This window comes from Salvelinus fontinalis, chromosome 10 (genome assembly GCF_029448725.1).
Source record: "Salvelinus fontinalis isolate EN_2023a chromosome 10, ASM2944872v1, whole genome shotgun sequence".
Classification (NCBI taxonomy): domain Eukaryota; kingdom Metazoa; phylum Chordata; class Actinopteri; order Salmoniformes; family Salmonidae; genus Salvelinus; species Salvelinus fontinalis.
Window position 1 is genome coordinate 3,674,386 of NC_074674.1, and position 21,152 is coordinate 3,695,537.

At 44.9% G+C, this 21,152-nt stretch overlaps 2 protein-coding genes across 2 annotated transcripts in view; one reads left to right on the plus strand and one right to left on the minus strand.

The window, feature by feature from the left end:
- Positions 1-12,719, plus strand: LOC129863413 (gamma-aminobutyric acid receptor subunit rho-3-like). The gene is made up of 9 exons (XM_055935382.1): positions 1-591; positions 1,563-1,675; positions 5,010-5,077; positions 5,661-5,884; positions 6,839-6,921; positions 7,817-7,954; positions 10,272-10,424; positions 11,462-11,655; positions 11,905-12,719. Exons 1-9 carry the CDS (start codon positions 449-451, stop codon positions 12,229-12,231), a joined length of 1,443 nt encoding a protein of 480 aa, XP_055791357.1. The 5' UTR covers positions 1-448; the 3' UTR covers positions 12,232-12,719.
- Positions 12,717-21,152, minus strand: part of LOC129863412 (adhesion G-protein coupled receptor G2-like) — a 17,152-nt gene continuing 8,716 nt past the window's right edge. The window contains exons 16-33 of the mRNA XM_055935381.1: positions 21,022-21,061; positions 20,872-20,906; positions 20,622-20,749; positions 20,393-20,513; positions 19,587-19,942; positions 19,209-19,434; positions 18,878-19,031; positions 18,524-18,691; positions 18,196-18,318; positions 18,030-18,075; positions 17,839-17,942; positions 17,593-17,717; positions 16,917-17,188; positions 16,703-16,805; positions 16,245-16,528; positions 15,981-16,082; positions 14,295-14,450; positions 12,717-13,434 (exon numbers count right to left, since the gene is read on the minus strand). Coding sequence (XP_055791356.1) covers positions 13,325-13,434; positions 14,295-14,450; positions 15,981-16,082; positions 16,245-16,528; positions 16,703-16,805; positions 16,917-17,188; positions 17,593-17,717; positions 17,839-17,942; positions 18,030-18,075; positions 18,196-18,318; positions 18,524-18,691; positions 18,878-19,031; positions 19,209-19,434; positions 19,587-19,942; positions 20,393-20,513; positions 20,622-20,749; positions 20,872-20,906; positions 21,022-21,061 — 2,653 coding nt within the window. The 3' untranslated portion in view covers positions 12,717-13,324. The remainder of the gene's footprint in view (positions 13,435-14,294; positions 14,451-15,980; positions 16,083-16,244; positions 16,529-16,702; positions 16,806-16,916; positions 17,189-17,592; positions 17,718-17,838; positions 17,943-18,029; positions 18,076-18,195; positions 18,319-18,523; positions 18,692-18,877; positions 19,032-19,208; positions 19,435-19,586; positions 19,943-20,392; positions 20,514-20,621; positions 20,750-20,871; positions 20,907-21,021; positions 21,062-21,152) is intronic.

The following is a 21,152-nucleotide window of genomic DNA, read 5'->3' on the forward strand; positions in this document are numbered from 1 at the left end:
ATAAGAAGATTAGAGAGGAATTAACGTCATTCCTTTGTCATTATAGGAATAAATTGATATTTGGTTTTAATCAGAGGGAGGGGAGCGAGGAGAGCAGGGAGAACAGGATGTGCCCTGAGTAGCATAGAAGCACGAGCCAGAGGGACTGGCACTAGGACACGGGCAGGCGAAAACACAAGCTGGAGGAACGTTTTGTGGCACTGGAGCTGACAGTTGGATGCCTGGATCAACGTGCAGCATGTAACAGAGGACGAGAGGGTTGTATAACACAGATCTCTCAGAGCTCTGCGTGTCCGCTGTGAGGTGGAATGGGTGCTGCTGGGATATGGATGAGCCACCGGACAGGGACAGTCAGGGCGTCCCACTGACCTCCTGGAAGATCTCTGAGAGATAGACTCAGACGCATTGGAAAGACTTCCTGGTTGCTCCAGCTCTTCCAGACCCAGGCATGAACCTGGTGCTCCTGGCCTTCAGGCTGATGTGCCTGGCCTGGCTGTGGCCTGTCACACTGCTCAACGGCAGCCAACGACCCAACAAGAGGAGGCACAAGGACGTGTACCTTGGGGAGAACACCAAGAACCAACATGGAGGGTGAGCCAGAGTCTAGGGGTGTGTCCCACTGGAGTTGTGTTATGTTCTTGTCAAGGGTTGTGTTTGCTTATCTTTCCTGTTTGGTTTGAAGCTGGTTTGTGTTTAGTTCTGGAAGCAATGTTTCATTTAGTACACACACCACAGGATGTTACTGTTCTGTTGATCTTTTGTCTGATTGATATGGTTAAAAGGTTATTTTGGGGAGGAGTTGCATTGTTTAACATGGAATGCTATTCATAGATTCAATGCATCAATCCAATCTCTATGAATTTTCAAAAACACTGATGGTGAATTTACCATGGTCGAGTGAATGATCTCCAATGTGTGCTGAGACAGACGTCATTACTGCAGTGCATTGTGGATAAAGGGCAGGGCAGGTGAGGTAACCACAGGGACTTAGAGGTAATGTCAGGGGACCCGTGTTTGGGTGGGGACACCTCGTAAGAGAGAAGCAGTCATTTGTGGGTAATGATGGAGAGGGGTGTTGATAAGGTGTTTGAGTGTACGCCAGAATCATTTGTACAAATAGAGTTGTTTGTGTTTGTGTAGTATGGGTATGATTAGTTTGATTGTGAAATGAGAATATCAGTTGACTGAAGATTTGTATGGTGCTATTTAGAGGCTTTGCGAGTGATGATGCAGGGTGTGTTGTCACCCAAATTGGGGGGATTCATAAATCATGTAATTTGACCCTCTACTAACTGTAATGTGATTTTAATAAGACATATAAAGTGAAATTAATCATTCTTAACAGCTAACACCCCAGAGAAGATGTTGCTGCCTTAATAAGAGAGTATTTGTCTCTCCGTGTGTTCGTGTGTGTGTGTGTGTGTGTGTGTGTGCGTGCGTGCGTGCGTATATGCGTGCGTACGTACGTGCATGTGTGTGTGTGTGTGTCAGTTGGTGTGAGTGTGTATTTCTTAGGAAAAATTACATCTGATATGCTGATCTGTGTCTGCTTTGCTCCTCAGACGAATAGACTTTAAGATGAAAAAGTCTGACAGCACCAAGTCCCTGCTTATTAAATCTGAACAGCTGCTCCGTATCGAGGACCATGACTTTGCAATGCGGCCTGGCTTTGGAGGTAAGACCATCCCCCCAGTCTCCTTTGGCTTGGTGGGCATACAACATATTTGCATGTGGTTGAACTATGACAAAGTGTAGTTTGGATGTGACTGTGTGTGCTTTTACCAGCACCTGATGGCTTTGACTCATTAATTAAGAGTGAATGGGGAAGTCAAGGGTCATTCGAGGGAGGGAGGGAGGGAGGGAGGGAGGGAGGGAGGGAGGGAGGGAGGGAGAGGGAGGGAGGGAGGGAGAGGGAGGGAGAGAGAGAGAGAGAGAGAGAGAAAAAGAGAGGACAATGAAGCTTTACCTACAGTAATTTGTTTTATAGATAGTCTATAACGTGCCACACAGCAGATGTGACAGATTAGGTATAATTCAGGTTTAGGAAGAGGCAGCATTAACGCTAGTACTGTGGCTTGTATGCTCTCTCCTGGAGCAGAAAGTAGGTTACAGTGTCATCTTTTGTAACACCCCATCCTGAAAAAAATCACTGACCCAGATTGTCTGCAGAGCCTAGCAGACATAGACAGCCTGCGGCCGAGAACACAGATGTTAGAACTATAGTAATCTGGATTACGGTCCATGCTTTCTGAAACAATACCAAATGCTAAATCTTACTGGGCAGTCCAGAGCAGCAAAGAGCAGACATACTACCGCAGTATAGTCATTAGGTGTTCAGAAAGTGTTCGATTGAACTACAGATCGTGTGTCAGTGTTTGGGATCCCACTGTAAACTGTCGCTGCAACATGTATTTACATAGCAGTCATACTGAAGGCTATAATGACAGTTCAGCTACACATTTCTAAATGTGGTGTGATGGCACGTTATGGATTTATGTGCATTTAGGTTTCCATCTGGCTGTTTTCCTATCTATTCCAAACTATCCCTGTGTTTTGTCTGTGTTTGTTTCTGTGTTGTCTAGGCAAGGTGGGGTGGGGTAGATGGAGGAAGTTAATCCCTGTAACGTTGAAATGAGATTGGGCAGGTCACAGAGAAGGGTACATTTGGTGGAATTGAAATTAGGAAACAATTTTTCCCCGAAATTGCTTATCTTTCAAAGAACTCATTTTGATACTGCCATGAGCACTTTAATCCTACCAAGGCAGATATGTAACTCAGTCTGTTAGCTCTAATGACACGTGTGAGACAGGGGCAGTCCAACTCAAACCCCTGTCATGTATTTTGAGGGAATATGGAATTGCTCCTCCTTCATAGGGTATGTCAGAACGGTAGATGGATGTATCTTGATTCTAGATGGATGTATCTTGATTCTAGATGGATGTATCTTGATTCTAGATGGATGTATCTTGATTCTAGATGGATGTATCTTGATTCTAGATGGATGTATCTTGATTCTAGATGGATGTATCTTGATTCTAGATGGATGTATCTTGATTCTAGATGGATGTATCTTGATTCTAGATGGATGTATCTTTTTTCTAGATGGATGTATCTTGATTCTAGATGGATGTATCTTGATTCTAGATGGATGTATCTTTTTTCTAGATGGATGTATCTTGATTCTAGATGGATGTACACTACTGTTCAAAAGTTTGTGGTCACTTAGAAATGTCCTTGTTTTTGAAAGAAAATTTTAAAAAGTCTGTCCTTTAAAATAACATCAAATTGATCAGAAATACAGTGCATACATTGTTAATGTTGTAAATGACTATTGTAGCTGGAAACGGCAGATTTTTTATGGAATATCTACATAGGCGTAGAGGCCCATTATCAGCAACCATCACTCCTGTGTTCCAATGGCACGTTGTGTTAGCTAATCCAAGTTTATCATTTTAAAAGGCTAATTGATCATTACAAAACCCTTTTGCAATTCTGTTAGCACAGCTGAAAACTGTTGTTCTGATTAAAGAAGCAATAAAACTGGCCTTCTTTAGACTAGTTGAGTATCTGGAGCATCAGCATTTGTGGGGTCGATTACATGCTCAACATGTCCAGAAACAAAGAACTTTCTTCTGAAACTCGTTAGTCTATTCTTGTTCTGAGAAATTAAGACTATTCCATGCGAGAAATTGCCAAGAAACTGAAAATCTCGCACAATACTGTGTACTACTCCCTTCACAGAACAGCGCAAACTGTCTCTAACCAGAATAGAAAGAGGAGTGGGAGACCCCGGTGCACATCTGAGCAAGAGGACAAGTACATTACAGTGTCTACTTTGAGAAACAGATACCTTACAAGTCCTCAACCGGCAGCTTCATTAAATAGTACCAGCAAAATACAAGTCTCAACGTCAACAGTGAAGAGGCGACTCCGGGATGCTGGCCTTCTAGGCAGAGTTCCTCTGTCCAGTTCCTGTGTTCTTTTGCCCATCTTAATCTCTTCTTTTATTGGCCTGTCTGAGATATGGCTTTTTCTTTGCAACTCTGCCTAGAAGGCCAGCATCCCAGAGTCGCCTCTTCACTGTTGACGTTGAGACTGGTGTTTTGGGGGTTTTCTAATGATCAATAGACTTGGATTAGCTAACACAACGTACCATTGGAACACAGGAGTGATGATTGCTGATTATACTGTAGATGGATGTATATTGATTATAGATGGGTGTAACTTGATTATAGATGGACGTATATTGATTATAGATGGACCTATATTGATTATAGACAGATGTATCTTGATTATGATGTAGATGGATGTATCTTGATTATAGATGGATGTACATTGATTATAGACGGATGTAGTTGGTTTGATATGATAAGGACTTATATAATGATAGGAGATATGGAGAGAAGCCATTTATTAGTTTGGTGACACAGCGTCTCTTGGGTCCCTGAGTTATGAGGATGCTGTGTCTTTGGGGAGGGGAGGGAGGTGTGGGATCATCCGTGTGTCTTTGGGGTTATGTGGGGCCCTCTAGCCTGCAGCAGTGTTCAGCAGGGAGAGTGATGGACAGCATAATCACAAAATAGGGCTTAGCTGACGAATATTCAGCGTGACCACAGTGTCACAGTATCTCTGTTGAGACCAAGCATAGCCCCAAGTTGCTCTTTGACCCCGTTGTAAGAGTTTCTCTCTTATTCACAATTTGTTTACCCTAAATTGCATTTCAAGTATAGTGTTTGGGTTGATTTACAAATATTTTGGTCTTAAAGAGAACATTTCTCACGAACTGTATAACTAAGGCTGCATGTGCAGACAGATGTGATATGTTTGTGATAGGTCTTGTGAACACACAGTGAGGCTAGGCTCTAAAATAGCTTTCAAGTTGAGTAGGGCATGCTAAAGCCTTGAGTCATGAATCTATATGACAGCACACTGCCAAAAACCTGACTTGACTTGCTCTCCCTGTCAAGATAGACATGTGAAATCTCAAGCTGTTTTTTCTCCCATGTAGGGGCAGCTATTCCTGTGGGCATAGACGTGCAGGTGGAGAGCATTGACAGTATATCTGAAGTCAACATGGTAAGTCTATAAACCTCTGTGTGTATGTGTGTGTTTTTGTATGTGACCAACACACTGAAACTCACTTTCACATAATGAGACAACCCATATATTCTGTCCCTAATCCTTAAAGGGATAGTTCACCCAAATTACAAAATGACACATTATTTTCCTTACCCTGTAAGCAGTTTATGGACAAGTAAAAAAATGCTAATATCAGTACCATGACTTAAATGAGATTTGTGCTATTAATGCTAAAATGTTAGCATTTGGAAACAGTGCCAGACAAACCAAAGCATGGATTGCTGTCATACCTTGTCCATAGACTACTTACAGGGTAAGGAAACCAATGTGTCATTTTGTAATTTGGGTGAACTATCCCTCTAAGTGTTGGAACTCTATTCTGACCAATTTAATGTTGAGGCATAACAGTCAACTCAAATATTGATTTTAAACACTTAGAACCTGCATTACCCTGTCTCTCGACCTACTGTACATACAAATACTTTTTGTGAACCATTATTGACATACAATTACTCTCTTGATAATGTGCTAGTTTGTCTATTGGGCCTAAGCGTTGGTGTGTGTTGGTGTGTTTGTATAGGACTTCACCATGACTCTGTACCTGAGACACTACTGGCAGGACGACCGGCTGGCATTCCCTTCCAGCAGCAACAGGAGCCGGACATTTGACGCTCGGCTGGTGAAGAAGATCTGGGTGCCGGACGTGTTCTTTGTTCACTCCAAACGCTCCTTCATCCATGACACGACCATGGAGAACATCATGCTGAGGGTGTACCCTGACGGCAACATTCTCTACAGTGTCAGGTACACGGCGAATAGGCCTCCTTTACCACAGGAAGCATAAGGCCTTTAGGATAGGGTACCATCCTATACTATTGCTGCTTTATACACATAGGAGATGTGGGGAGTTGTTTTCTGCTGCTGTTGTATTGTGGAGCATATTATTGATTGTGCTCTTCGTTTCAGGATCACTGTAACTGCTGTATCATTAACTAGGCCCTGTGTTTCAGGATCACTGTAACTGCTGTATCATTAACTAGGCCCTGTGTTTCAGGATCACTGTAACTGCTGTATCATTAACTAGGCCCTGTGTTTCAGGATCACTGTAACTGCTGTATCATTAACTAGGCCCTGTGTTTCAGGATCACTGTAACTGCTGTATCATTAACTAGGCCCTGTGTTTCAGGATCACTGTAACTGCTGTATCATTAGCTAGGCCCTGTGTTTCAGGATCACTGTAACTGCTGTATCATTAACTAGGCCCTGTGTTTCAGGATCACTGTAACTGCTGTATCATTAACTAGGCCCTGTGTTTCAGGATCACTGTAACTGCTGTATCATTAACTAGGCCCTGTGTTTCAGGATCACTGTAACTGCTGTATCATTAGCTAGGCCCTGTGTTTCAGGATCACTGTAACTGCTGTATCATTAACTAGGCCCTGTGTTTCAGGATCACTGTAACTGCTGTATCATTAGCTAGGCCCTGTGTTTCAGGATCACTGTAACTGCTGTATCATTAACTAGGCCCTGTGTTTCAGGATCACTGTAACTGCTGTATCATTAACTAGGCCCTGTGTTTCAGGATCACTGTAACTGCTGTATCATTAACTAGGCCCTGTGTTTCAGGATCACTGTAACTGCTGTATCATTAACTAGGCCCTGTGTTTCAGGATCACTGTAACTGCTGTATCATTAACTAGGCCCTGTGTTTCAGGATCACTGTAACTGCTGTATCATTAACTAGGCCCTGTGTTTCAGGATCACTGTAACTGCTCTTTGCGCCATGGACTTCAGTAGTTTTCCGTTGGACACACAGAATTGCTCTCTGGAACTGGAGAGCTGTGAGTATAAAACAATAAGGGTATATGGGTGTAATGCGATATATTGTATATTAGCTCACGTGTATTCATAGAACAGAATGAAAACATAATATGGAACAGTTGGCCCTCCTCTTTTCATATAGATAAAATCAAATTCGTAATCCACGGTCAGGTCAGTTTGTGTCCATAATACATGTCTTTTTGATGCAGGATTTACCAGGGATTAATAGTCCTGTTCATCTTTATAGGAACAGCAGCTGGGTCGTTCCATGAAATGAGTGCCATTTGCACCCCTTTGATATTCTAAGTAGAAATTGTGCAAAGATATTTAATTTGAAAAGCTTGTTTTATTAAATGAAGTGTCCTTTAACGTAGCACACAGGGACAATTAAATAAATCCGTTTTTTATATGAATAAAGACTTGCTAAAGTACAAATATTCTGCATTTTGACATGTCCGTCTATGCACCCTCTGTGTACCCTCTGTGTACCCTCTGTGCACCCTCTGTGCACCCTCTGTGTACCCTCTGTGGCATCTAGGAAGACCCACTTAACCCCAACAAGTTCACTATTATTGTAAAGCCATGGTTATTTTGTTGCTTTGACAAAGTCATTTACGAAGATGTTTATTTATTTAATGTTATTAGTGATTCATTTTAAAGTTAAAAAATTAAAAGAATTCTTCCCACCACGATACACTACTCAAAAGGCACCTAATTGGTGGAACACACACACACACACACACACGCACGCACGCACGCACGCACGCACACACACAGCATGGCCCTGGTCTCAGAGAAGAGATGGTACTACTGAATCTCAGTGTCTCCTCTCCTCTGAGGGACATAGCCCATGATTCTTCTAAGAGAGGCTACATGAAGGAGTCACCTTCTACCCTGTTCTCTCCTCTCTTGAAGACGCGTACAATGAGAACGACCTCATGCTCTACTGGAAGAACGGGAACGATTCATTAAGGACTGACGAGATCGTGCTCTCGCAGTTTTTTATTGAAGAATTTCACCCTTCCTTCGGGCTTGCCTTCTACAGCAGCACGGGTATGTGTGGTTGTGTTGCACCCTGATGCATAGGGACATACAGTGCTGCTACTCTGTCCTACTCCTCTGCTACTCAGCTTATTCTTACGTAATTTAACTGCTCTGTAAGAGTCAAAGCCAACATCCCAAACCCTCCTGCTTCTGATTCCACTCTGCCAGTCTGAGGAGAGCGAGAGTTTAGGAGATTTTCCTCCACAGAGTGTCAGTATGGAATCCTGCCCAAACCTCAGTAATAACTTGTCCATTGCATCATAGCCATGTGATGTGCCATGTGACTATAATTGTGACTAGATTCCTTCCTGTGTCATAATGAGCTCTGATTACCCAGAGGGATGGTGATGAACTGTTCCACCAATTATGATTATCTTTCTCTTTTTCTCTCTCTCTCCCCCCCACCTATCTCTTCCCCCACCCATCTCTCCCCCAACCCCTCTTCCCCCTCCCACCCCTCTCTCTCTCTTCCCACACCCCTCTCTCTCCCATGCTTCCCCCACCCATCTCTCTCCCACGCTTTCCCCACCTCTCTCTCCCCCACCCCTCTCGCTCCCTCCCTCTCTCCCTCTCTCTCTCTCCCCCCCACCTCTCTCTACCCCCACTCCTCACTCTCTCTCCCCCCTCTCTCCACCCCACCCCTCTCTCTCTCTCCCCCCTCTCTCTCCCCCCACCACTCTCTCTCTCCCCCACCACTCTCTCTCTCCCCCACTCCTCTATCTCTCCCACACCCCTCTTTCTCTCTCTGTCCCCCACCTCTCTCTCCCCCACCCCTCTCTCTCCCCCAACTCTTTCTCTCCCCCCACCCCTCTCTGTCCCCCAACTCGCTCAAGCCAACCTCTCTCTCCCCACCTCTCTCTCTCTTCCCCACACCTCTCTTTCTTCCTCCACCCTCTCTCTCTCGCTCTCTACCACCCTTCTTCTCTTTCTCCCCCAACTCTCTCTATCCCCCCCACCTATCTCTTCCCCCACCCCTCTCATTTCTCTCTCTCCCCACACCTCTCTCTCTCTGTCCCCCAACTCTCTCTCCCTCACCGGTCTCTTTCTATCCCCCACCCCCCACCTATCTTTCTCTCTCCACCACCCCCTCTCTCCCTCTCTGTCCCCACCTATCTCTCTCTCTCTCCCCCACCTCTCTCTCTCTTCCCCTATTTCCCCCCACCTCTCTCTCCCCAACCTCTCTCTCTCCCCCACCTCTCTCTTTCTTCCCCCACCCCTCTCTCTCTCTATCCCCAACCTCTCTCTCTCTCTCCCCCCACCTCTACCTCTCCCACCCCACCTCTCTCAACCCAACCTCTCTCTCTTCCCCCACACCACTCTTTCTCCCATCCCCTCTCTCTCTCTCACATCCCCTCTCCCACATCCCCTCTCTCTCTCTCCCCAACCCCTCTTTCTCTCCCCACCTCTCTCTCTCGCTCCCTTCCCCATTTTCTCTTTCTCCCACATTCCCCCTCTCTCTCACTCCCATCCCCTCTCTCTCTCCCCCACCTCTCTCTTCCCCCACACGTCTCTCTCTCCCCCCACCCCTCTCTCTCACTCTCAACCACTCCTCTTTCTCTTTCCCCCACCACTCTCTTTCTCTCTTCCCCCACACCTCTCTCTCTCCCCAAACCCCTCTCTCTATCCCTACCTCTCTCTCTCCCCACCTATCTCTCTCTCTCTCCCCAACCTCTCTCTTCCCCCCACCCCTCTCTCTCTTTCTCTCTCTCCCCCCACCTAACTCTCTCACCCCAATGCTCTCTCTCCCCCACCTCTCTCTCTCTGTCCCCACCTCTCTCTCCACCACCCCTCTTTCTCTCTCTCCCCCACCTCTCTCTCTCTCTCCTCCCACCTCTCTCTTCCCCCCACCCCTCTCTCTCTTTCTCTCTCTCCCCCCACCTAACTCTCTCACCCCAATGCTCTCTCCCCCACCCCTCTCTCTCTCCTCCCATCCATCCCTCTCTCTCTCGCTCTCTACCACTACTCTTTCTCTCTCTCCCCCACCTCTCTCTTCCTTCCCCCACCCTTCTCGCTCTCTCCCCCCACTGCTCTCTCTCCCCCACCCCCCTCTCTCTCTATCCCCACCTCTCTCTCTATCCCCCACCCCCTCTCTCTCTCTGTCCCCACCTATCTCTCTGTCCCCCTCCTCTCTCTCTGTCCCCCACCTCTCTCTCCCCCACCTCTCTCGCTCTCCCACATCTCTCTGTCCCCCCACCTCTCTCAACCCAACCTCTCTCTCTCCCCACCTCTCTCTCTCTTCCCCAACACCACTCTTTCTCCCCCATCCCCTCTCTCCCCCACCTCTCTCTCTCGCTCTATCTCCCCCACCCCTCTCTCTCCACCCCAGGTTGGTATAACAGGCTCTACATAAACTTCATCCTCAGGCGGCACATCTTCTTCTTCATGCTGCAGACCTATTTCCCCACCATGCTGATGGTGATGCTCTCCTGGGTGTCCTTCTGGATTGACAGGAGGGCTGTGCCCGCCCGGGTCTCTCTGGGTACAGTACTGATACTCTCACTGCTAGTATGAGGGTTTTTGAAGGAATCTCCAGAAAATAACCTAAGCTCACAAACTGAGCAGAGAACCCTCACAAGGCCATCAGTATTTTCTGTACAGTATTCTTGGTGCATCTCCATAAATTAAAGTTGGTGCTTCACCTTTCTCTTCCTTGTCACACCCCTGTTATTACCGCCAGGGGGACGGTTGTGCACCAATTTCCTATTGTGTTCCTGCTGTGAATGGACAGGTGAATATGAGCCTACTGCTTTTGACAGTTGCCAGAGCATAACTAATTAACCCAGAGAGAGAGAGAGAGTAGCAGTTGGGGTGGACACATCATCTCCCTCTCATCAGAGGACAACTGAAACTGAACACAGTGACAAAGAATGTTAAGTTCTGCACATGACTACAGTCACCTGCACCAGGCGAGATCCCTTCAGGCAGTGTGGTGTATGTCTGTGAAAAGTTGTTTGTGTTGGAAAGAAAGAGAAAGGGAGGGAGAGGGAAGAGCAAGAGAGAGAGAGAGCAAGAGAAACAGAGAAAGATGTGAATAATGTTGACTTTGCTAATGCAGCAGTGTGAGGAGTTTGCTTCACACTGCGAGCAGCGCAGGTCTTTAGAGGCTCAAACCGTAACAAAAGCTGGCGTAATTTCACTCTTCAGCTCAACAAAACATGTCAACCCCATTCACAGAGAGTTTGTTTTACACACTGATATCTATTGTTATAAATGAAACCTATCTTCCCACTTCAGAGGAAAAGAGGAAATGTACATGTACAGCTAGCTGCTCATGGAAGTCGAGCTCAAAGTACAGACTCCTACACCATTTCTTGTTTTACTTTCCATCCATCTATGCTAAACCTCCACACAGTAATACACCTCACTATTCTTCCATACGTTTGCCTCTCTCTTTTTATTATCGAAGGCTGTCATGGTACAAAGAGCTTTTGGGGTGAAAGAAGGCTTAAAAAACAAATTGATCGAGAATGATACCTTAACTCAATAATCTCTCTTTCTCTCCCTTTCCCTCTCCAGGCATCACCACAGTTCTGACCATGTCCACCATCATCACAGGCGTGTCAGCCTCCATGCCCCAGGTCTCTTATGTGAAAGCGGTAGATATCTACCTGTGGGCCAGCTTCCTGTTTGTCTTCCTGTCCGTCATCGAGTACGCCACCGTCAACTACTTCACCACTGTGGAGGAGATGAAGAAGCTCAAGGGGGGAAAGGTCACTGACACTTATGGAGTCTATAGGGTCAAAGTTCATGGGTTAGATAAGTCACAGAGTGAGGGATCATGTACATGGGTGTATTATGAAATATGGAATATGCTACCACTGTCAGAGCCACAATATGAGCGCCAAAGTAGGTTATAACAACAACTATGACTGTGTCTCCCCCTATTAGTCATAATGTATTCTCCCATCGGAAGATCATTGAATTTAAACATTTAAATTCCCTTCCTCCTCTCTCCTCAGATCCCTGCCAATTTCAATGCCACTCAAACTATGGCCTTTGATGGCTGTTACCATGACAATGACATTGACCTGATGCCATTCCCAGAGCTGCCCAGCACCCCCAACACAGAGCGGAGTCGGACGGCCACATTGAGGAACTCGAGGAACTTTGCTGCAGAGCCCCCGCCCACGGAGGGCACCAGGCTACGACGCAGAAAATCCATCAAACACAACCTCAGCTTCATCATGAGTAACAGCTACATGATCGACTCCTACTCCAGAGTCATCTTCCCCATGACCTACCTGCTGTTCAACATCACCTACTGGAGCTTGTACTCCAGTAGGTGAATAGACCGTCAACAGTCTACTAACAGTTCATCATGCAGTGGATTATTGGAGTATGTACACCTAAAGCAGGATTGTCTAATGACTACTGAACAATAGTACTACTGTATATTATCTGTTAGGTTATTCTCACTGAGAACAGCATCATCGTCAAGGCGTTGTATTCTGCCACCCACTGGATTATGACCTTAACCATTGGTGTCTACCAGAGTGCATTGTGGGAGTTTTGGACAGTCAAGCCCTACTGAAGAAGAGATACTATTGAGTAAATCTGCTTTTTATTGGAAACCTGTTGGAATCCGGGTTCAGGTGTGAAGTTGCTGGTGCTGTTCATGGAACTGCTTCTGCTGGAAAGCACAGATGCTTTCCCCCCCACTGGTTTAAACATTTAGTTACTGTATATAGTATGAATTTAAATGTGCATGAAAATGAAGGTGCGTGTGTCTTTTATATCAGTGAATATCAGAATAATACAATATCAGAGTAGCTTAAAATAAAACATTTCATTTTATTTATACAATTGTTATTGGTGAAATAACATTTAATTACACACCCATTGTTATGATACCTCTTTAAAACATATGTACATATATATCTCATGGACATATCTTGATTCTGAGTATAGTATAAAAGAGCTTTGCCTTTATTTTAAATGAAATCAAACCAGGTAGTGACAGAGTGTTAGTATGTGTCAGCTTATGCCTCTGAAGAATGCTGAGAAAAACGATAAAACATGTAGTATGAAGTCATAGGATGCAGCTCGTGAGGATCTACAGTAAGAGCTGGGTTTTTCCTCCGTGCTACTGTAGATACCTTTTCAGTACAGTACATGCATTGATATTCACAATCAAAGGTGCCAGCCTAGACGAGTTCATGATAGTATTGGTAGGTCAACTGGACGAAATCCATGAGCATGCTGGATCTTCAGTGATGTCCCATCTCTTTAGTGTGGTCTGTCACACACTTCCATTAAACTACAAAATGCAGCATTAACATTCAAATATTTCATATAAACATAGAAAATACTATGAAACACACTGTCTCACGTAAGTCCACTCCCCTACCAGCCTACACTAGTCCTAGTGTTTCACAGGACTCAGGCTGATCTCTGACTCTGAGTCCTGAATTGGCTGTTCACCTCATTGAGGACCACGTCTGAGTTGAGCTCCTCAAGGCCTGTGATGGTTCTGTCATCAAATAGACTTCCTGAAATGTACACATCAGAGTTACAGCTTATCCTGCACACAAGTTACTGCATTTAAATCCTTAGAGAGGTATTTCTGAGATGAACTCTACATTAAAGGACCACGTATAAGGAAAGTAGATTACGGTGGATACCCTTACAGCAAAACAACTTGATTTCACGTGTAGTTGTGTAACTTAGAGTATCTTATTTTCAAGGGCCAAATTATTCTGGTGATTCACTGTTTATAACTAAACGTATGAAATTCTTTCCGACCGTCTGGCAGCAGAAAGGATGAAGGGCCTTTTTCATGACCAAGAGCAGATAAACTAGCAACAGGAGAGCAGAGACACACGTGACTGTTGGAATCAGAGCCAGCTGGCAGCCAGCAGCTGAGCCAGGCACATGGGCGGGGGTACAGTTAGATACAGTCACTATTTGATTGGATGGGTTAAGCTGACTAAAGCCTGCTGTAGAGTGTCATACACAGACACACATTCTCACACACTGTTGTATACAAACACACACCAGTTACTGTGCACCATCAGCAAGAGGCTGAAAGAGGCGCTATAGACGTGGCCGGAGCTCAAACCGTACAGCTAGCTCCAATTCCGGGTAAAATGATGTTAAAGGGAAAAGGTAATCTCAGAGCCCTTCTCAGAGATTTCATAGGTTACATAGGTCGTCAGTGACATGGAGATGAAGGCTTGCTAAGCCATCCCCTGCTCTGATAACAGGGGTTTAATATTATGACATGCTTCCACTTTTATCAGGGGCAGAAAGTAGATCAGCATATACAAAAAGTATTTCTCTATTGTTGTCTGACCCATATTGGTTGTTATTAATCCCTGATCCCCCCCCCCCCCCGGATCCCCATGCCTACCTGTTGCTCCACTGGGCTGCTCTGGGGAGTCACCGGTCAAGAAGGAGGAGCTGGAGGTATGGTTGAACTGGGAAGAGTTGCCGGAGCGGAAGGACGTGGCTCTGGTCACTGACAATGACTTCTTCTCCGTCTTCTGTGTAGCCGTGCGGCTCCAGTCTGTGATGAAACAAGAGTTAATTAAAACGGTATACATAATTACATACAATATGTAAATGTAGTGAAGCAAAAGTCATTCCGCTACCCAATAATAGTAAAGCCCCTCTACTGGCTCAAATAGCCGACCAATCCTTAGTAAACCTTTGGAAAAAATGGTGTTTGACCAGATACAATGCTATTTTACAGTGAACAAATTGACGCCAGACTTTCAGCACACTTATAGGGAAGGACATTCAACAAACACGGCACTTACACAAATGACTTATGATTGGCTGAGAAATCGACGATAAAAAGATTGTAGGAGTTGTTTTGTTAGACTTCAGTGCAGCTTTTGACATTACCGATCATAGTCCGCTGCTGGATAAACACATGTCTTACGGCTTTACACCCCCTGCTATATTATGGATAAAGATTTAGCTGTCTAACAGAACACAGAGGGTGTTCTTCAATGGAAGCCTCTCCAAAACAATCCAGGTAGAATCCGCATTTCCCCTGAGCACCTGTCTAGGTCCCATACGTTTTAAAATCATTACTAATGACATGCCACTGGCTTTGAGTAAAGCAAGAGTGTCTATGGAGGCAGATGACTCAACACTATACTCGTCAGCTACTACAGCGAGTTAAATTACTGCAACACTTAAAGAGCTGCAGTCAGTTTCAGAATGGTGGCAAGAAATAAGTTAGTCCTAAATATTTCAAAAACTAAAAGCATTGTATTTGGGACAAATCATTCACTAAACCCTAAACCTCAACTAAATCTTGTAATGGACGTGGAAATTGAGCAAGTTGAGGTGACTAAACTGCTTGGAGTAACCTGGATTGTAAACTGTCATAGTCAAAACATGTTGATGCAACAGTAGCTAAGATGGGGAGAAGTCTGTCCATAATAAAGCGATGCTCTGCCTTCTTAACAACACTATCAACAAGGCAGGTCCTACAGGCCCTAGTTTTGTTGCACCTGGACTACTGTTCAGTCGTGTGGTCAGGTGACACAAAGAAGGATTTAGGAAAATTACAACAGACTATGAGAGGCGCACAGTACTACATAGAGCCATGACTATATGGAACTCTATTTCAAATCAGGTAACTGATGCAAGCAGTGGAATCAGATTTAAAAAACAGATAGAAATACACCTTATAGAACAGCGGGGACTGTGAAGAGACACACACAGATACAGACACACGCGCTATCACACCAGCTCTACACACACGTACATTGTAATATTGTTGTATGGTGGTGTTATACATGTTGTATTGTAGATATGTAGCGGTGTAATAATGTTATATGTTGTAGTGTTTTATCTTTTGTTTAATGTGTAATGAAGTGCCTTAATGTGTTCGGACTCCAGGAAGAGTTGCTGCTGCCTTGGCAGGAACTAATGGGGATCCCTAATAAACCCCAGGAAGAGTAGCTGCTGCCTTGGCAGGAACTAATGGGCATCCCTAATAAATACAAATACAAATACATGGAAGGTTCTTCTCTTCTTCAAACTACACATATGTTGTAAGATGTAGGTCAACAAGTCTTACCTGAGTTCTCTGCCAGTCTCAGTCTACCACAGCAGAGATAAGTCCTCCACTGCCTCCTCACGTTCTCCTTCACAGCGCAGTGGAACAAAAAGATAAAGAACCCTGCAAAAGAACACAAGCGTCAGGTAACTACACTTTTGTTACACACTTGGCAACAGGTTTCCCAAGAAACTCCTCAGGCTTTGTGTCGGTGTCTTCTCTGAGAACATTAATGGTGAATTCATTTTCAAATCACAAAACATCTGGAGAAGTTCTAAATCTCACCTTGAAAGGAGTTGAAGATGGCGAAGAGGTACATGAAGGCCAGGTTGACGGGCCCCCAGGCGAAGAAGGCAAAGCCCCAGGTGAGGCCCAGGAGTAGGGTGATCCCAACCACACTGCGCAGGTCCTGCAGCCCGTTACGGTGCCTCATGTTGTGGGGGTTCTGACTCTTTATCCGACACAGCTGAACCATCACCACCACAAACATGCTGAGGTTCAACAGGAAGATGACACAGAAGTAGGCCACCACAGATACGTAGAAGGCAATGTTGTTCTTCAGCCAGCAGCTGTGTGAGAGGAAAGGAGTAAAATACAGGAGACCAGCTATGAATTGACCAGCTATACTATTACGTAAATGTGAGTACTGGTATAAATGTCTAGATGCACAAACAAGCACTCCATACCAATGCTCCAACTGTAAATTGGCATGTTAAATATTGAACAAAATGCAAGGGACTTACAAGTCATCTGTAGGGGAGTTATCTGAGTACTTTCCGTAGCCAACAAGGCCGTAATTGTTCTTATCAACAGCAATAACGACGATGACCACAAGGAGTGGGACGCCTATGATGAGAGACAACAGACTACATTGAACTGTAAGTAACTGTTACCATTATAAGCACATGGTGGCTGTTTTTCACTCTGATGACAGTCCCAGAATCATTTTTCACTTACCCCAGCCGACGAGAGAGAACTTAAGCATATAGCGTTTTATATATGTGTTGAAGACCTTGACAAGGGCCAAGTACATGTGGACGGCCTCCAGGCCCATCCAGGTGAAGGAAGCCAGCAGGAAGTAGTGCAGGAACCAGGCGGTGGAGATGCACAGGCCCACAGCCTCAGTGTAGAGGGCCAGCCAGGCATCTACCAGGAACACCAGGTTTAAAAACAACAGCGCCACACACAGCTGGATCAGGATCTTAGATGGGATGTCCTTACGCAGTTTCCTAAAGGAATTAGGATTGGAATTAGGACTGGTATTACATTGATTACAGCTTGTTTATATGTCTTTGTATTTAGATCAGTTCTCCAGGTGGGTTTCATCAAAATCAAATCAAATCCAATTTTATTTGTCACATGCGACGAATACAACAGGTGTACCATGAAATGTTTACTTTACAAGCCCTTAACCAACAATGCAGTTTTCAGAAAACAGAGTTAAGAACAGATTTACTAAATAAACTAAAGTCAAAAATGTTTTAAAAGTAACACAATAATATAACAATAACAAGGCTATATACAGTGGGTACCAGTACCGAGTTAGTGTGTGGGGGTACAGGTTAGTCGAGGTCATTTGTACATGTAGGGGAAAGTGACCATCCTGCGCTGATCACAAGGGGCTCAGACTCACCCAAAGGCCAGGTAGGTGAGCAGAGTGACGGAGAGGAAGATGGCGGAGATACCACAGCCAATGTAGGTGATGTAGGTGAGGATTGTGGCCTGGAGATGATTGGTTATGCCCGTTCTGGAGATGTCCTGGGAGAAGAAATACCAAAAACATGTTGTACACGTTGAATTATTAAAAATAAGTCCTTGATTGTTGACAAACACTGAATGGGAGAGATCACATTGCACCCCTGTCTCAAGAAGTACTTACCAGTAGCACACCGAAGCTGGTGAGATGGTTACAGGCACAGACAGTCTCATTATCTGTGCTGTTCCTGACAGAGCAGCCTTTTCGGTTCCAGCCTCCTGAGCCATCTACAACAACAAAAAATATTCTTTAATGCCTGTCAATTGTCAGCGATAGTCTTCCTTTCTTTTGGGAGACACAAGAGGAATACTTACCATTCAAGCCAAAGTCCCAGAAAACACATGAAACCACAACATTTGCCTGTGTAGACAAATGATGAAGAGAAGACAGGGTGTTAAATACTTCTCAAGATGTCCCATCCTTGACATAGGGAAAAGGTCTTGACTAGATAAATGCACAGTGTGTGTTTGTTTGACTCACTGGGACGGGCTCAGTGTTTCTCAGGGTGATCACCACGTCCTCCTGCAGAGATTTGATTGACAGGTTGGCCACACTGGCTCCCAGGATCCCACTGTACAGCCTGCTATCTCCCAGGGCTCGGTCCTGAGGAACGGCATGGAAAAAATATGGCATTGTCTACACATTATTTTACTAGGGTTTCACAGTTCTTCATTTCTGACCGATTTATGTGACTTTTATTCATAGTCATCATATCTACATAAATAGCAAGGGCTGCTTAAGTAGCAATGAAGGTTTAGGCTTGGCAATAGGTTGGGACAGTACTGAATACAGAGGAGCAGGTAAGCACCTGGAACACAGTGGCCTTCTGGTAGAAGTTGAACTGGAGTCTGGAGGCTTGTAGCTGCTGCTCATGGGAGAGGTTCGCTGTGAGGGAGGAGGGGAACGTGATGGAGCCCTGGGGAAGGGAGGACGCCTCTGTTCTCACACTTCTCCTGGCTCTGCCATCTCCACGGATCTGGAGGGGACACATTTCTCTATGGTTAATACTTAGCAATAACCAGGAGTTATGTGTCTATCTACATAACAGACCCTACCAGACATAAGGCATAGTGCAGGATGTCCTACATTACTTCTGCATGTATTTTGACGGCAACTGAGGCTACAGTATTTACTATTCAGTGTTTCCTTACTGGAAGGTTACCTGCACATTGTTGGGGTCCGGGATGGAGAAAGATGTTTGCTGGAAATTAGTGCCGTCCACTGTTTTGACTGCGACAGCAACCGACTTGGTTAAAATTGTAGCCTCTTGCTGAACGACCAGCTTCAGGCCCACCGTATCAACAATCCCAATGATCCTGGTAGAAAAATCAACCGTTATTCTGACGTGCAGGCTGGTCAAGGCCATTGCTTGATTTCTTCCGGTTTTAAGAAAATGTTGTCACAGTCTCTTTACAGGCTTTATATAAGTAATCATTTCTGGCACAGCACAGCAAGCAGCATAACAGTAGATTGTTTATCTCCAGGCCGCTCACTTGGTGGAGGAGGAGGCCAGGGTGTTAGAGGAGGCACCCAGCAGGTTGCTAACGATTTTGACAGAGGTTTTCCCCAGAGCCAGGCTGACATTGGGCCCGGCCAACAGGGCCTCTAGCTGGGACACCAGCTGGTCCACCTGGGAGGAGTTGAGCTTGGACACGTTACTAGTCAGATCCAGCAGCTGATTGGCCTGCTCTTCACTACTGGCTGCTGTGGTGTTGGGCGCTGTGGGGAAAAGGATCCATAATAAAAACGAGGATGTTATCAGAGGGGAACTTTGACTTTGGGTCTATATTTTAAATGTAGATTAATGTGGCAGTACCAGCTATGACCCAGGTAGGTCAGAGATCAGCTTGGGTTAGTATCCTGAGGGTTACCTGCGGTGGTTGTTATAACAGCTGTCGTGGTGTACTTTGGGGAAGCTGTTGTGGAATTCACTGGTGGAATGATGGGCGTTGATGAGTTTGTAGTGGTATTACCCCGGGTTGTCGTGGCGATGGTTGTATTTGGAGCTGATGGTGTAGTATTTGGAGCTGTAGAAGTGGTGTTTAGTGGAGCTAATGTTGTGTTCAATGGGACGTAGGGGGTGTTTAGGTGTATAGTGACATTGGGTGGAGGAGGCAGTATTGTTGTTGCAGGTAAAGTGGTGTTGGCCATTGGGCTGGGTGAAGTAGAAGGAGGCATGGGGTCGCACGTTTCATTCAGGAGCACACACACATTTTTCCCTTGTTTGCTAAACAGAGAAAGGGACAGATAAATGTAGATCTTCAGTGCATATAGTCAATCATATATTTAAGCAATAAGGTCCAAGGGGGTGTGGTATATGGCCAATGTTCTTAAGCACAATGCAACGCGGAGTGCCTGGACACAGCCCTTAGCCGTGGTATATTGGCCATATACCACAACACCCGAGGTGCCTTATTGCTATTATAAACTGGTTACCAATGTAATTAGAACAGTAAAAATAAATGTTTTGTCATACCTGTGGTATACGGTCTGATACTCTACGGCTTTGAGCCAATTAGCATTCAGGGCTCGATTTATAAATAGCTATATAACATAAATGTACAAATAACAATGTGCATTTTGCTTACTCTCCATCATTTACAGTGTTTTACACAATTACAAAATGTGTAACAAAGTTTTGATGTCTTTGAAGCACACAAAGAGAGACTGAACTGACCAGCTGACGATGACAGTGGTCTTTTCAGCCTCGCAGAACAAAGTGGTGTTGAGGTTGATACTCTCCCACGTGAAGGTCGAATTCAATAGACCTCCACTGGATCTTGGGTAGCCACAAATGGCTGTGTGAAATGTATGAACACAAACAGTCAGAAACACATACTGTATAATGTATATGAATAAATACACAGATGCTGTCAGCTTCCACCATCCATGGTATGGCTACTCACCTGCTCGGGTCACCGTTCCATTATAGCCAATACCGTGCTCATCATTGAACACAGTCATCAATGCAGTACTAACTGCACATATAGGCACCGAATGGTTGAGGCGCACGATAACCCTGCAGCTTTGGAGACTGGTAATAAAACAGTAATGGTATAGTTATTAATAAGTTACACGACCATCATCACTCCACATAAAGCTCTGTCTTGAATGTACTGTAAAGGTTTTAGGCCTGCAAGGAGTACAGGAACTCACTTGGTATTTGCACCACTGCATTCCACATGAGCATCCTGTGTGAAAACAACACAGAATAGCTCATAAGGTTTCAAAGTATGTCTTTACAGAGCAACATAAAACAATGAAAGCTTATTGTGGGGTTGGGGTATCATCTCAACATAAAATCACCTGGTAGATAGTTGATATGATGGGCAGGGGACAGGGAGGACTGTAACAGAGAATTACGTCAGAAAAAATATCAAACCCAGTGTAGCAAGGTATGGTACTATATGTACTATTGCGGTTCATTTACGCTGTAA